The 17,388-nt window shown below is 47.1% G+C and overlaps 1 protein-coding gene across 3 annotated transcripts in view; it reads right to left on the reverse strand.

Moving 5' to 3' along the window:
* Positions 1–9,228, reverse strand: part of ZNF862 (zinc finger protein 862) — a 33,017-nt gene extending 23,789 nt beyond the window's left edge. Inside the window, exons 1-3 of one of the 3 annotated variants that reach the window (XM_022578304.2) lie at positions 8,840–9,228; positions 2,637–2,748; positions 1,321–1,425 (exon numbers count right to left, since the gene is read on the reverse strand). In XM_022578304.2, coding sequence (XP_022434012.2) covers positions 1,321–1,425; positions 2,637–2,748; positions 8,840–8,863 — 241 coding nt within the window. In that variant the 5' untranslated portion in view covers positions 8,864–9,228. Of the gene's footprint in view, positions 1–288; positions 1,301–1,320; positions 1,426–2,636; positions 2,749–8,839 lie in introns of those variants that run through there. The other 2 variants (XM_089917216.1, XM_089917217.1) reach the window with 2 other exon arrangements.
* Between the last annotated feature and the right edge of the window lie 8,160 nt (positions 9,229–17,388).

Raw genomic sequence — 17,388 nt, forward strand, 5'->3', positions numbered from 1 at the left:
CCAGAAGAAACCAAATGGGCTTTAAGAAAACAGTTTTTTTTTTTTAATATAAAGGACAGATATACCTGGCAAAAAAGAGATCTCTGCAACCTAAAACAGTGGCACAGTCTTCAGGAGAGCAGACTTATTTATGGATAAGAACACTGAACTAAGAGAAGGTAGGGTTAAAAAGGTAATTAAAGCAAACACTGCCACTGCACACTTGGCAGGAACCCCCCTCCTTGGTACCCCTGCCAGACAGGCGTCTGCACTTTGCTCATGTACCTTTAGAGCAAGAGAGCAACCTACCTTCCGGGCAGACAGTTTGGTCCCCAGAGTCTTCCTTGAGCTGCAATCCATCTTTGAGTACCTTCCCCTCAGGAGTGCTACTTCAGCCCTCTCCCACACCACAACCCTTCCAAGAAGTGAAGAATCCCATGACGTCACTAAGACTTTTCTTCTTTAAGCTAAACCAGCAGTTTCTTTATTCACTCCTTGGTTGAAATGCAGCTTAGACAACTCTAACTCCTCTGGAGCCATTTATTATGCACCAACAAGTTCAGATGCCCAGTGGGCAAGGACTCAACAGTACTTTCTCCCGGCCAATGGACCAGTCAGTCTACGGAACTGTAGCCAACCCCGGAAGCACAAAGCTACGAGTAAAGAGTCAACGGGCTCAAAGTTAAGAGCCAAGCACAGGAGAAACAAACCGAAACAAATTAGTATCTGTGAAGTCTAGGGCTCCTTGTGGTCCATCTGAGATAAATCACAAGGGAGAGCAAACGTCCACAATTCGATCCATCGGGGAACTCGTTCCACCTCCCTTTTCTCCTGTAGAAGGGGCTGGGTTAACGCGCTCATCTTACACAATGACAGAGGCCATCTGGCCTGGCTCTGGGCAAGCCAATCCCTGAACAGGACATGCTTATCAAAGGAGAAAAGCAAACATCAGTCCCCAGGATTTAGCAGCCATCTGTTTATTCACCCATTCATTCCATGATTGTCTACTATGCAACCACATGCCAGGCATTGTTCTTGGTACTGGGACTACAGTAGTAAGAAAGACCAAGTCATGCCTTCATGGAACTTAGAATATATAATTACACGTAAACATCTACTCTCAGGTAGAAATAAAATAAAGGGAGATGAGAGTTTGGAGAACAACACTGGGGGAGGTGTGTATATCTTAGACGGGGTGACAGCTGGGGGAAGAACAGCATTCGTGTGTAATTGGTGGGGAACAGGGAGGGGCAGAGGATGAGACTGGAGCCTTGGGACCCAGCTTCCTGCTCCCTCCCTCCAGCTAAGGACCCCTCCTCCCGGGGGCAGGTCCGCACTCACCTCGGTGGAGGCTCAAGAGACTCCTCTGGCCCTGGACATTGGCTAGCCACTGCTCTGGCCCTCGCTCAAATTTATAGAACAGCTCTGGGTTGGCAATAGTTGGCCCTGAGTCAGGAACAGAGAGATGCACTGTGAGGTCGGATCCAGGTCACACAGGCTAAGAAGGTATGAAAACTATTGGTCCAGAACAGAGGCTCAAACTCAAATGCGGAGCGGGACCAGACAATACTCTGAGGAAACCAGGCAGGGTGTGGGAGGCTGTGGATTTGAACCCAGGTATGGGGTAGCTACTCAAGTCCAGGAGGGGCCGCCAGCTGAATACAGGGTCAGCATGGCCTCTAGACCATCCCAGTTTCCAACAGAAGCCAGAAATCATATTTCTATATGAAAACCCCCCCATGGCGAAATACTGACAACTTATTTAAATATTTTAAAGCCAAAGAAAAGAGATGAAAGAAAGAAAGAAAAAAAAGGTGTAGGCCAAATCTGGCCCACAGCTGCTACTTTGCAACTTCTGGTTTAAAAGAATCATTGGTTTTCAAACCATTTTTAGTAGGCAGTAAGACCACAACCCCTCCATCCACAGAGAGCTGAGACTGTTGCCCCCAGAACCCTGAGGGGTCAAGAAGAAAAGAAGCAGAGAAAGGCATGGTGCATGGTCATCAAATTGAAATCCGAAGAGTACGTGTGCATGTACACATGATGAAATACATTCCTCTCTGTCCATGGTCTAGGAAGTCTACCCATAGAAGCAGAGAAAGGACATTCAGAAAATAGAAAAGATGAAAACTACCTACATGGGCACAAAGTTTCAAGTTGTTTTATTTCATTGAACCTCTATGACAAGCCTGTGAAGAAAGAAGCCAAGGCTTGAAAAGGCTAATGGGCTTGGTCAGTACCATGTGGCAGAGCTGGGACTGAGACCAGATTTCCAGGCTGCAGATCTGATGCTCGTTCCACCACCACCCACCACCTCCAATGTCCTCTGGGCACTGAAACAAAATCCACCCTGCAGTGCCACAGTCCACAGGTGGGGCTTCCCTTCTGGCACGCTGGGATATTCTGAAGCATCCAGGTCTAGCCTTGACACGCCCAATTTCCCCACTTCTCTTGGCTAATTTAAGTGGAAAAGAGAAAGGGTGATGTGTGAGTCCGTGTGCAGTTAAGTCAGATATGGGACTGAGTGGATAAATAGTATAAAGATGCCTGGAAAAAAATGGGCGGATTCCAGAAAATTCTCAAGTATGTCATAGTCAGACATGGTTGGGAATGCTGACCTAGATTCAGGCAGTGGGGAAGTGAACAGGAGCCCATACCCAGTGGTGCCACCAGCTCATCAGAACCACAGATCTCCTTCTGTTGCTGACTCAGCAGCATCCACTCCTCCTGAAGCAAATACACCGTGATGTCATCAAACGTCACAGGAGCCTGCAAGGAAAAATGACACCAGCTAAGCACCAACTTCTTCCTTAATCTTCCACACCTGAGCTCACAACCACCTGAGGACACCCCTACTCTGGGAACAGATCAGACTGGGGGAGGGGGCGTTATCAATCCACATACAAGACCTATACCGCATTACTCTCAGCCCCTGGGTGCAAGTCACAGCGGGAATAAGACCCATTGTTCTAGGAACAGCCACACACAGCAACAGAAGTGCCATAACGAAGGCCAGCTCTGGACTCTCGCACGCGTCCCCCTACACACCCCTCACCAGCCTTCGCACGGGATCCATTACTTCTCAGCAAGTGCGTCAGCAACAACCAACAGCACTTCTTTTGCAAAATCTTCAACGTGGTAAATCCTCACTTAGGAAGATGTATCTGATTTCTGGAAGTAGTCAGCCGTCACTGAGAACTATGTCTGTGAATGTGGTCAATTATCAAGATAGGCAAAGCTTTAGAGCTGAGAACTGTATTCCATGGGGCTTATAAAGGAGCTCTCTCTGTTCCACCAAAAAAGGGCAAGGAAATTCAGAAAACGTTTCAGGAAGTTCTGGATTAAGATGGCAGATTGAACACGTACACTGAATTTTGCTTCCTCCTGTGAGTTTAAAAAGACACTCTCCCCCCGAAAAAACTCCAAACAAAACACCCTCTAAGGACTTCCCTGGTGGTCCACTGGTTGAGAATCTGTCTTGCAATGCAGGGAACGCCGGTTTGATCCCTGATCAGGGAGCTAAGATCCCACATGCCGCGCAGCAACTAAGCCCATGAGCTACAACTACTGAGTCTGCACACCACAACCACGCACCGCAACGAAGAGCCCATACACCACAGCGAAAGATCCTGCGTGCCGCAACTAAGACCCAATGCAGCCAATAAATAAATAAATAAATGTTTTTAAAAATTGTTAAAAAAAAAAAAACACCCTCTGGGATGGACAACACAACAAGGGGACAATAGCAATACAATTTTGTTAACTGAAAAGCAGATGAAAAAGTAATAACTGAGCAGATCCAAGAAAATCATACCCTCAGCCAGCAGTGGGCAAATGGAGAAACCACCCGATTTACATTTGCTAAATCCTCAGAAGACTCAGGATCTGGCAGCCCCAGGAACCTCTGGCCTGGGAGTGAACGCAGTGAGCTTAAAATAATAAGAATTTGGGGGAAGCCGTTCGGAACAAATGCCTGCCCAGATCCCCTACACAGGCTCCAAGTTGGCGAGTCCCTCCCTTCCACGTGCTCAGAACGTCCAGTTAGAATTCTGCTTTTCCACTGTTAAGCGTCAGCAAACAACTGGACTACCAGACATCTGAGGAAAGGCTCTAACAGGTCTGATAGAGATCAAAACAGACAGGAGATGAGAGAGGGTGAGGAGGAACTGAGGAAATGGAAGTGGGGCATGGAGCAAAAAACCTTTAAAAAACAAAACTGTCATCAATAGCCTCAGAGAGGTAAGGTATTGCAGCCATGAAAACAGCGGCTATAAAAGAAACAATCGGAAAACAGAATCTGTTGCTGTTTACGCTTTTAAATTTCATACCACCAACATTTATCAGCTAGTCAAAGAAATAAAAAAATAAATAAAACTATCAACAAAAAGGAAATCCCCGGGCTTCCCCGGTGGCGCAGTGGTAGAGAGTCTGCCTGCCGATGCAGGGGACACGGGTCCGTGCCCCGGTCCGGGAAGATCCCACACGCCGCGGAGCGGCTGGAGCCTGTGCTCTGCAACGGGAGAGGCCACAGCAGTGAGAGGCCTGCGTACTGCAAAAAAAAAAAAAAGAAAAAAAAAAGGAAATCCCCGAACCCCCCAAAATAACATTTTGGGAAATAGCATCCTTGGAGTAAGTATAAGTCCTTCCAAAGTGACAACCCTGGAGGGGACACAGTCATTTCCATTTGTAACAAGTTCTAGTACATTTGTTTAAAATCGCCTGTAATTTTATACTCAAACTTAAAGCACGTGAAATATCAACTTCAACATAGAAGCTTCTTGAGAAAAACAGTACAGATAATTCTTATCAGTCACTATTGATTTGTACATTTTAAAGTAAGTTGAGTATTTTTCTTATGAGTCAATATATGTTTACTGCAGAAAATTTAGACAATAAGCAGAAAAGATGTTTTAAGATCACCCCCAATCTCCTTACTGAAAAACAACTACTATTGACATTTGGTATGTAACCTTCCAGTCTTTTGTCTATGAATATGTATAAATGAACAGTCTTAAAAACAAACATGGAATTGTACGGCCAATGTGTATTTTAAATAACTATTTGCTCTCCGAGTGTCTTCCAAAGCAAAATGTGATGATAATTGCAAAAACCTGCTGCAGGATGGGCTCCACTAAGAGCAGGCGGGTGGACAGGAAAGAGGTACACACAACATATGGCCTAAGGAGAGCCATTGTGGGGAGCGGGGAAGAAAACCCTCGAGATTATACTGAAGGCAGATCCTAGCAGGATGACCGTATACCAGGACTACAGGGCAAGCTGTTCCGATCAGGGCAGGTTAGAGTTTGTGACCAAGGGCAAGCAGGGTTCCCTATTCATTCCCACCCACCCTGTCTTCCTGAGGGAACAGGTGGGCATAATGAAAGCCAACAGACCCATCACTTTATGAGGGCCGCAGGGATGAAGAGTATGGCCAGGGCTGAATGTTTAGATAATGAAGAACTGTCTTCCCAACGAGTACGCTCAGCCTTGAACCTCTCTTTTAACGAGTATTTACGGCAAGAGCCTCCAGACGCCCGCAGTGTAAAGGAAACACAAACCTGCTTGAATGACAGGAACTTCCTACCTGCATAGAAAGCAAGGACTATCTCTGGATGTTCAACTTTACCGATTCCCACTGTCTATAAGGCAGAGCTCCGAGTTCTCAGCCCAGCACCAAGTCCCCTGGATCTGAACCTAACTTACCTTCCTAACCTCAGCTCTAGGTATTGCCCCACCTGGAATCTCTACTACAGCCAGATTAGTATAATTGCAATCACTCGGACACTTCCCTGGTGGTCCAGTGGTAAAGAATCCGCTTTCCAATGCAGGGGACGCAGGTTCGATCCCTGGTCGGCACGTTAAGATTCCACGATGCCAAGGGGCAACTAAGATAGCGTGCCACAACTACTGAGCTGGCGCGCCTCAACCAGAGAGCCCGTGTGCCAAAAACTAGAGCCCACACGCTCTGGAGCCCACGTGCCACAACTAGAGGGAAGCCGGTGCACCGCAACGGAAGATCCCGCATGCCTCGATGAAGGTACTCCGTGTGCTGCAACTAACACCCGACGCGGCCAAAAATAAAATAAAAAAAATAAAAGATGAAATTGCAGCCACTCAACCTATCTTGTACCTTTCCTCCCTCTTCACACCCAGTCTTTACATTCCCTGGCTCTGCCTACTTCCTCACACTCACTCATCAAGTTCCTACTCACATTCCATCTCTTTCTCGCAAGGGACTTCCTGCCCACCTAGCCCAAGCACTTCTACCTCTCCCGAGCAAGGAAGGCTTTATACCCCTCGTGGTGCCTGGCCCACAGGAAGCCTATGCTGATCGTCGTATTTTATAACCCCCTTCACCATCACCACCCCTTTCCCCACCACCACATTATACAGAAAATATTTCATAGGCATTTAATTCATTTTTTCATTCAACATATTCTACTTGTTTCTGTGTGCTTGGAGATCCTAAGATATAAAAGACACTATCTCTATTTGTCAACGAGAAAAACCCATCAGGAGGTGACAGACAACTGTGATATAAGTGCAATAATAAAACTGGGGGGTGGGGTGCCAGTGGTGGCTAGGAACCAGGGATGTTGAGGCAATAAATACATACACAGTAAATACTCCTACTTGGCAGCAACGACAATAGTCTCCCAGAGGGCACATGAGGTGTCAGACTGCAGTGCTCTTCACAGCACCCACACCTACAGCAAAAGGGCTCCTGTATGAGATGCTATCTTGAGTCATTCATTCAGAAAATACTGAGAACCTATTACATGCCAGATACTGCTCCACTAGTGTAGCTGGGGATAGAGCAGACAGTGAAGTCAGCAAACAAATAAATGTGAGAATTTTATATAGTGACAGGGCTGCGAAGAAAATAAAACAGGATAATGGGTTAGAGTGATGGGGAAAGGTCTTTGTCCTCTATCCATTATTCTGCCAATGGCAAGCCAAGATACCCCCCACTTAATCCAACAGGCTAAGACTGCTTTTAGTTAATAAATATCACAAAATAGCATCTAAGGAAGATTCTAATAATACACCAAGCCACTACCTCAGGTGGACCCCCAGTCTTCCAGCTTTGAGAGAAAAAAGTGATATTCAGAATGGAACTTTAGAACAGCACAGCTATTGCACCCAGGCCTCAGTTATCGTCACTCATCTGCAATACCTCTTACACTGCTAGTTTGTTTTGCAATTACTTTATTTCATCTTGGATAACATCCTCATTCCCTAGGTTAAAAAACTGATGTACCTGGGAAGGGTGTCCTTTTGAGACACCTTACAATCACGATTAGAATCAAGGGTGAAATTTCCAGTCCCCAGTGTTTTCAATTAGTGGTTGGGCCTGAAAAGGACATAAAATGTCTCCTCCACCTCCCCAAATATTTGTATTTCACTCTTCTCACACCAAAGGCTAAGAAATCCTACAACTGAACAGAATACCTTGAAATCAACCTCAAATCACTAATTCCACTTTTCAGTGCCAATTGTGTATAACCCTTCTTCTACTGCATTTTGCTCCCCCTCTGTCCAAATTCAGGTTCAGTCTAAACTAAACCTCAGGATATTACCTGAGGGTGTGAGCCATTTCCTTTACTTTTTTGGTATCCCCTAAAGTGCTTAGCATGAGGCTGGCATGCAGTTCACCTTCAATCTTTCTCTGGTTAGGTTCTGTTGAGCTTTATTGTCTTGGACTGTTTATAGGTTGTTTCATCTGGAAAATGCATCACGGTAGCTTGTGGAGAGGATGGAGTACGGAAGAGATGATTAAGCAAGGAGTAACTTCTTTTGTAATCCAGAGTCCTTCCCAGTCTTTCCAGGAAAAAGTACAGCATCAAAATAACCTCACTATCTTTTCTGTCTTTTGTCTGTTGGACAACCCTTCCAGGCTTGTCCACGTTATTGAAGTGAAAACTGCGGGAAAGCTCCTGGAGGAAAGTAGTCATTTCATATGTACTTCCAGCATCTCCATCAACTTAAATCACGGATCACAAATGTTTATTAAATGAGCAATTTTTTTTTAAAGGAGAGACTCAGTATGCACTCGAAAACGTTTGTTGAGGAGGTTCCCTTTGTGCCAAAGAAGAAACAATCCTCAAGAACTGGTATCAAATAATATCCAGAACGATCTCGGTCCCCAAAGGCTGCCAATGTCTCCGAATCAAGTGCGTGCGACCACGCTCGTCTTTGCTGACACTGACTCCGAGCTCTAGCAATCCTGTCAAACCCACTTAACTCTACCTTCAAGCACTTTTCCCCACCTTTTCTTCCAATTCACAGCCTCTTGCTCAAAGCCTGAAGCAAGTTTATGAAATATGCTTCTAAGCAATACTCAGAAACTCCACGAAGTAGATAAGCTAGAAACAGAAATCGGCAAGAAATATGCCAGATGCCTTGTCTTTTTCTTCTCAGCCCTTTCTTGGGAAGGGGGATCCAGGCAGGGCCAAGCCCTCATCCTGCCTCTCGGTGATCCCTATGCCTGGCTCCCAGTGGGGTCCGATCCAGCCTCAAAGCCTTAAAACACGCTGGGCCTCTTCCAAACGCCAGTGGTGGTGTGGGAAAATAGGAAGCACTTTCGCACTACTACACTGAGCGGGTCACCCACCCAGCGTCAACCGGGCGGCGGCTTGGCGGAGGGCTGCTAGGCCAGCCGCGTGGGGAGGGAGCGGAAGGCTGCGCGGGACTCGCCCGGAGTCGGCCGCCCAAGTGCAGAGGAAGAGGCGGGCGAGCGGGCGAGTCCTTCCCTGCAAGGCTGGCTCATCTGCGAGGACTCCGCCCGTACCGCCCGCCTCGCCCAGATCAGGGATCTACGGGAGGGGAGTGGGCGGCCCCAGGGCCCTTCCAGGCCTACCTTCCCCGACTCCCTGGGCTCCATGGCCCTGCTTTCGCTGGCCCGTGCTGACCCCGCCACGGCCTCCAGGCCGCCCCCTCCCCCCGCGGCCTGGCCTGAGGATGCCGTAGCCGCGACCACCTTGGGGACCGGGTCCCCCGGAAGGGAGGGCGCCCGGGCGGGGAGGGAGCGCGGCCCGGAACCAGCTGTCCCTGGTCAGAGGGCGCGGTGGCGCTCGCGGAGCCAGGAGAGGCGCGCAGCTGGTACTTGCGTCGCGCCGAGCGAGCCGCTTTACGGCAGCAGCCGAGCCCGAGGCGGCGGGGCATCATGGGAAGCGGGGTCCAGGCTCGGTAAGCGGCTCCCAAGGCTGCTATTGCTCCGGGAATACGGGGTCCCGATTGGACGAAGCAGCTAGCTCTCCGCCCTTCCCACCTCCCTCCCCCGGCGATGGTTACTAGGTAGCGTACCCACGACGCTCTCCCAGGCCCTATAGGAAGGGCAAAGTACTCTGATTGGGCTATAAGATTGCTCGTGCTTGCGTCTATTCCCTCGCATTTTTAGGGCGAATGTCAACCTTGAAGATTGCAGACTGTATCTAATCCAGGAGGTAAATACTTTTTGTAGCATTCGTTCAAAAAACATCATTGGTTGCCTGTCATGTTGCCAGGCACTGTGCAAAGGTTTGGGAATGCGCAGTTGAGTCAAACAGAAACTTTGCCCCCAAGGAATTCGTAGTCTACTGAGGAAACAGACCATAAACATAACTACAAAATGAAGAGACAGTGCAGCGAAAGACGTAAACACGAGACTCTATTAAAGCACACTTTGTCACCTTAGGGTGCGGTGGTGGGACGATATGGGGTAGTTAGTCAAGGATTTCCTGAGGAAGTGCTGCCTGAGTTGAATTAAAACAAGAGGTAGGAGTTAGCCACGTAAAGAAGGTGCTATGCTGTCCCCTCTAAATTCATGTGTTAACCCCTATGTGATGGTGTTTAGATGTGGAGCCTTTGGGAGGTAATTAGGTTTATATGAGATCATGAGGGTGGGGCTCTCATGATGGGATCAGTGTCCTTATAAGACGAGACACCAGAGAGCTTGCCCTCTCTCTCTCTGCCATGTAAGGACACAGAGAGAAGGCAGCTGTCTGTAAGCCAGGAATAAAGTTCTCACCAGAACCCGACCATACTGGCACCTTGATCTTGGACTTCCAGCCTCCAGAACAGTGAGAAAATAAATTTCTGCTGTTTAAGTCACCTGGTCTATGGTATTTTGTTATGGCAACCTGAGCCAACTAAAACGGGAGGAGAAGAGGAGTGTTGCTAGGAAGAGCAATTGGGCATGAGAAACAGCCTCAGCAAAGTCAGGGAGGTGAGCAAACAGTGTGTGTAGGGAAGGTGTGTAAGACAGGGAGTGGTGGGAAATGACGCTGGAGAGACACGAGGGATGGATGTGTAAGACATTGTGTGCTGCCTTTAAGGGCTGGAAGTAAGTTTTTAGCTGGTGACTGGTGTGGGCAAATTGCACTTTAGTTATTGCAGAGTAGAAGGTGAATATAAAGGGGAAAAGACAGAAGAGAGAAAACCAAACTCTAAATACATATATTTACTCTCCATTCTTCTCTCATCTTCTTTAAAGGTTGTAAAATTATATAAAGTAATAGTGACAATGTGTTGTTTCGCTTGTAATATATACGGATGTAATATGTATAATAATAATACAAATAAAGGACAGTAAAGTGCAGAAATCTTAAGTTCAATGTATTTTTACATGTGTACCATGTAGTCAACACCCAGATCAAATATAAAAAATTTCCAGAACTCCACAAAGTTTCCTTGTGGCCCTCCCATTATGTATACATAGGGGTAAAACTACAGAAAGTAAGGAAATGACCTTCATAAAAGTGTTGTCCCACTTTTGCACAGCAAAGGAAACCGTAAACAAGGTGAAAAGACAACCCTCAGAATGGGAGAAAATATTTGCAAACGAAGCAACTGACAAAGGATTAATCTCCAAAATATACAAGCAGCTCATGAAGCTCAATAACAAAAAAACAAACAACCCAACCCGAAAATGGGCAGAAGACCTAAATAGACATTTCTCCAAAGAAGATATACAGATTGCCAACAAACACATGAAAGAATGCTCAACATCACTAATCATTAGAGAAATGCAAATCAAAACTACAATGAGGTTTCACCTCACACAGGTCAGAATGGCCATCATCAAAAAATCTACAAACAATAAATGCTGGAAAGGGTGTGGAGAAAAGGGAACACTCTTGCACTGTTGGTGGGAATGTAAATTGATACAGCCACCATGGAGAACAGTATGGAGGTCCTTAAAAATCTAAAATTAGAACTACCATATGACCCAGCAATCCCACTACTGGGCATATACCCTGAGAAAACCAGAACTCAGAAAGAATCATGTACCACAATGTTCATTGCAACACTGTTTACAATAGCCAGGACATGGAAGCAACCTAAGTGTCCATCAACAGATGAATGGATAGAGAAGATGTGACACATATATACAGTGGAATGTTACTCAGCCGTAAAAAGAAACGAAATTGAGTTATTTGTAGTGAGGTGGATGGACCTAGAATCTGCCATACAGAGTGAAGTAAGTCAGAAAGAGAAAAACAAATACTGTATGCTAACACATATATATGGAATCTAAAAAAAAAAAAAGGTTCTGAAGAACCTAGGGGCAGGACAGGAATAAAGACGCAGACCTAGAGAATGGACTTGAGGACACAGGGAGGGGGAATGGTAAGCTGGGAAGAAGTGAGAGAGTGGCATTGACATATATACACTACCAAACGTAAAACAGATAGCTGGTGGGAAGCAGCCGCATAGCACAGGGAGATCAGCTCGGTGCTTTGTGACCACCTAGAGGGGTGGGATAGAGAGGGTGGGAGGGAGATGCAAGAGGGAGGGGATATGGGGATGTATGTATACATATAGCTGGTTCACTTTGTTATACAGCAGAAACTAACACTACACTGTAAAGCAATTATACTCCAATAAAGATGATAAAAATAATAATAAAAGTGTTGTCCCAAATGCTTAGCTCAGCAGTGTGGCTTCTGGCCAACTGCTTCCTCTGGCTCCACGGGCTTTGAGGGTGGATAGAACAGGGATTACATAAGTAGAGTAACTGGAAGGAGGGGAGTTGTGGGAAGTTGATGAACACAGTTTGGGACGTGATGATTTTAAGTATCTAAGTGATATTCAAATTGATGTTCTAGTGCGCGGTTGAATGCACAAGTGCATAGCGAGTGTAACCTATCTGCGAGGACAGAAATCATGTGGACAATCTAATTATAATAGCTGCTTTATTATCAGGAATTTCAATCCTTTTACACATTTCCTTTCCTCAATATTTCTGACAGTCCTTCCCCATTGAGGGATATATGTGATTAAGAATGAATGACTGGGACTTCCCTGGTGGTTCAGTGGTAAAGAATCCGCCTTCTGATGCAGGGGACGCGGGTTCAATCCTTGGTCAGGGAACTAAGATCCCATATGCCGTGGGGCAAGTAGGCCTGCATGCCACGACTACTGAGCTTGCGCGCCTCAACTAGAGCCCACGTGCTGCAAACTACAGAGCCCGCGCACTCTGGAACTCACGCACCACAAGGAAGAGCCCGCGCACCACAACTAAGACCTGACACAGCCAAAAATAAAAAATAAATCTTTTTTAAAAAATGAATGATTATCATTGGTTGCCTGTTGCCACCTGGTATGAAGTAGGGACTGCACCCACCCCCCACGGCCTTTGAAACCAAACTGAGACCCTGACTAGCCATGCAGCCCTACTATGGGAGGAGGGATTTCTAGATACCCTTCCCGCAAACACATTCCACCCTAACTCCTGGGACCTGTGGATATGATGAAATATCACTTCCTTGATTGTGTTACACTATACAGCACAATTGACCTTAAAATAGGAAGATTATCCTGAACTACCTGGGTGAGCCCAGTATAACCACCTGAGCTCTTTGAAAAGCAGAGAGTTTTCTCTGTCTTGGGGCAGAAAGGAAGTAAAAACGATTTGAGGCATAAGGGGGAATTGACGTGCTATAGCTGGCTTGAAAATGGAGGGGAAGGAACAGAGAGAGCTGACAGCCTGCAAGGCGATGGGGACCTCAGCCCTACAACCGCAAGAAACCAAATCTAGCCAACAACCTGAATGAGTTTGGAGGTGGACTCTCCCCTAAAGACTCCAAATAAGAGCTTTGTCTGGCCCAAACCTTGCTTTTGGCCTTGTCAGACCTCAAGCAGAGAACTGTGAGGTAACAGACAGGGGTTGTTTTACGTTTGTGATTTGTTACACAGCGGGAGCTAACTGAGACAACAGAGATGCTGCTTTGACTGGGTTGCCCACGCCCATTGGTCTCTGTTGTCTCATGTTAGGGGTCTGTCACCACTTCTGCCATGGTTGATCCCTGGTGCACCTGTTGCAGGAAGGGAGACCCCTTCCAGGGCTCTAGAGTGGGCTTTTGTCTAACACTCAGAAATGAATTGTCTGAGGAGACACACGTGCTGACAAAGCAAGAGACTTTATTGGGAAGGGGTGCCCAGGCGGAGAGCAGCAGGGTAAGGGAACCCGGGAGAACTGCTCTGCCACATGGCCCGCAGTCTCAGGTTTTATGGTAATGGGGTTCGTTTCTGGGTTGTCTCTGGACAATCATTCTGACTCAGGGTCCTTCCTGTTGGCGTGTGTATCGCTCAACCAAGATGGATTCTGGGAGGTTGGTAGGACATATGGACTGGTGTCTCCTCTCTCTTTTTGACCTTTCCAGAATTCTTCTGATAGGTGGTAGCTTGTTAGTTCCAAGTCCCTTACCAGGACCTCCTGTTGTAAGATAACTCATGCAAATTGTTATTATCGTGCCTGGCCGGGGCAGGTGGTTTCAGTCAGTAGTTCCCCAAACACAGCCAGATACCTGCCAGGCTCTTCACTGGCATTCCACCGGCCCACTGGGGGATACACCACTGAATTCCCTGGGAATGCTCTTTCAAAACATTACACCCAGGTATAGGAGAGAGAAGATAGATTTCAGTATTGACCTAGGAATTAGATTTTTCTAGAGAATGGGAGAAGTTATGAAGGAATTGAAGATACTCATCCACACTGTTCAAGAAAGAAAGAGGGGCTAAGCAGGGGCTGATAGATTTAGAAAATGGGAGGACTCAGATCCCGGAGGAAGAGGGGAGGTGGCACAGGAGTGGTGTGGGTGAACACGTGAGAGCCGGAAAGGCAGGAGAAGGAAGCCAGGGTAAGACAGTAGGATGTGTGAGAAGGAACAGTTTCTAGGAAACACACAGAAACTGCATCTGCTTGTTGGCAGCCCCTTTCAGGAATCCCACTTACTTGGCGCTCTAGGGGTCCCACTTCGGGCCTCCCCCAGAACAGTTCAGGCTCTCTTTGCTCCTGCCACAGTCCCCCTTCCTGTGGCCCACTTTATTAGCTAAATATCCCTCTCCCCTTTACTGGATGGGACTGTCGCTGGATGGCACTCTCACGAGTGGGGGCGGGCTGAGGAATACGAAGGAACAGAGGATAATACACAGAATCATTGGGCACTGGAGCAGAAGCATCCAGCATGGCTTCCTCCCTCTCCACCCCATCCTGGCAGCAGAGCTGGAGACAAGGACTTGGTCCTGGAAAGTGACCCCAGAGAGCAGACCTTGGGACTTGGGAGAGTGAAGCAGGGAGGAGAGAAAACTGATGGAAGGGTGCATTTTAGAGTAGGCATTGGGGCCTCATTCCACGTCTAAGAATTATACCGAATGCCCCCCAATAATAGTCCGTTTGAACAGTGGCGGGGGGTGGCGGCTGAGCCGCTCCCATCTGCCGCTCCCATCCCCAGGAGGTGAGGGTTGCCCCAAGAGGCATTAACTGCATTCCATCCTCACACTTGTACTTCTAGCTGTGCTTGTACGAAGGTCAAGTGGACACTCTCTGTGGTCAGAAAAGCCCTGGGGCAGAAAGCAAAAGAAGCTTGGAAAGAAAATATTGAATGGCAAAGCAGCACGTGAAACAGAATGCTCAGCGTCATTAGTCATTAAAGAAATACAAATCAAAACGCAGTGAGACACCACACCACACCCACTGAATGGCTAATAAAAAAATTTAAAAGGACAGATAGGAACAAGTGTTGGAGAGGATGTAGAGAAACGAACCTGGTACATTTCAGGGCAGGGGCAAGGATGGGAAGAAGATGTAAAAGGGTGCAAGCCCCCGGGGAAACAGTTTGAAAGTTTCTTAAAAAGTTAAACATAAATTTACTATATGACCTAACAATTTCCACTCCTAGGTATATACCCAAGAGAAATGAAAACATGACCACACAAAGACTTGTATATGAATGTTTATAGCAGTTTTGTGCATAGTAGACCAAAACCAAGAAAGTACTCAAATGTCCATCAGCTGGTGAATGGGTAGACAAAATATGGTATATCCACACAATGGATTCCTTATTCAGCAACAAAAGGGAACGAGCTGCTGACATTCTATAATACGGATGCGTGAAAGGAAAATCAAAATGGAGTCAGTATTGCTAAGAGAGCTCTCGAAAATGGAGCCAGGCGGATTCCCTGGCGGTCCAGTGGTTAGGACTCCGCGCTTTCACTGCCAAGGGTTCAATCCCTGGTCCGGGAACTAAGATCCCGCAAGCCTCGTGGCACAGCCAAAAAAAAAAATGGAGCCAGGAGGCCATTAAGGAAGTGTGACTTATTCATGTCTCAGCCTGGATGGAATCTGATCTTTTGTCCTGATGAAGTCACCCAGAATACCTGCCGGAAACTCAAGATACCTACCAGACCCTTACCCTAAAATTACTTACGATAATCTGTTTACTTCTTGGACCTGTGGACAAAACAATGTTGCCTGCTATTTTAGTAACAAGGAATGTTGCCGGTCATCAGTGCATCAACAACTGTAGCCACACCTCGATGGTGCGCCCTGCGGGGACTTCAGGATGGAGAAAAACACGGTACTGATCCTAGATACTTAAGATGCATAGCTAAGGAGTAATTTCATTGAGCCCAGACTCTTGCATCTTCCCATATATAGAAAAGCACTAAAATCATTAACTTGAGATCTCTGTATTTTGTGAGTAGCAGTAATCTTTTGATGCTCGACTGCATTTTTTTCCTCCAGCGCAAACTCCTATATGTCCCGGCTCCTCCACTACCTCTTCAGAACAGTTCCGCAAAGCTGTCTGAGAGGCTGTCTCTCGGGCCATACTCCTCAGAAGGTCGCCAAATAAAACATAACTTGCAATTTTTAGGTGGTGTGTTTTTCTTCAGTTGACAGACCTTCTCTAAAACAACTCCTGATTCCTTACAGACAAATATTTTCTGACTCACATCAGAGTCAATCACGATTCTCTCCAGGCAACTTTTAACAACATGGTGGCTCTTCGTCTTTATAAGCCCCTGACTCTTTCTCTCCTTCAGAGTTACCCAAATCTGTGTCTCCTGAATTGTAGTTTTTAAAACTCCAAATAAACTTATTTGCAGCTTCCTGCATTATTTACTTTGGTTGACCGATGAATCTCAAAATCACCATACTAATCCAAAAAGCCAGACATTTATAGGAAAATGTCCAGAAAAGGCAAGTCTAGTGAGGTACGAAGCAGCTTAGTGATTGCCTGGGGCTGGAGGTGGGAAGGACTGATTGTAAATGGGCTTGAAAAGATGGAAATGTTCTAAACCTGGAATGTGGTGATGTTTGTGCAACTTGTGTTTTCTATAAAAGTCACTGAAGTGTAAACTCAGAATGGGTGAATTTCATAGGATATAACCGCAAGAATACTTTTTAAAAGGAGGAGGAGAAGCAGACCTCAGCATGAGATGAGTGTATCTTCCATGGAAATGCCCACCGCAGCTGCAGCTGGTATCAGATGGGGCGAGGAATGCAACCTGGGGCCCTAGACATGTCTTATATCAGAGATCTTCAGATTTTACATCCAACCTGCTACAGATGAGGAACTGAGGCTCAGATATGGGAAGCGACTTGCCCAAGTTCACTAGCATGAGGGATTCACAGAGGTTCCCCAGGTGACAGTCCTTGTGCTGGTCCAGGCCAGGGCTCAGAACCACCCCCCGCCCTTCCCCTCTGGGCCCAGGGATGCAGACTCCGCACACGGGCTTGCTGCCAATGCCACTTTATTTGGGATGTGCTAGTACCAGTGCATGGATGGAGGGTAGGGTGGGCATGGGAGGAGGGCTCAATGCTGCTGACCACGTGAGAGGCAGTGGGCCTCTTCCAGTGGAGCCGTCAGCGCTTTGAGAAATCACCTCCTAGAGGACAAATGAGCGGGAGATGCGCTATCAAAAGAGGCAGAGTGTGGGGCCTCCCTGGTGGCGCAGTGGTTGAGCGTCCACCTGCCGATGCAGGGGACACGGGTTCGTGCCCTGGTCCGGGAAGATCCCACGTGCCGCGGAGCGGCTGGGCCCGTGAGCCATGGCCGCTGAGCCTGCGCGTCCGGAGCCTGTGCTCCGCAACGGGAGAGGCCACAACAGTAAGAGGCCCGCGTGCCGCAAAAAAAAAAAAAA

Source organism: Delphinapterus leucas, chromosome 9, assembly GCF_059928025.1.
Source record: "Delphinapterus leucas isolate spDelLeu-1000000601 "Yukka" chromosome 9, BTC_Dleu_Yukka2, whole genome shotgun sequence".
NCBI classification, from domain to species: domain Eukaryota; kingdom Metazoa; phylum Chordata; class Mammalia; order Artiodactyla; family Monodontidae; genus Delphinapterus; species Delphinapterus leucas.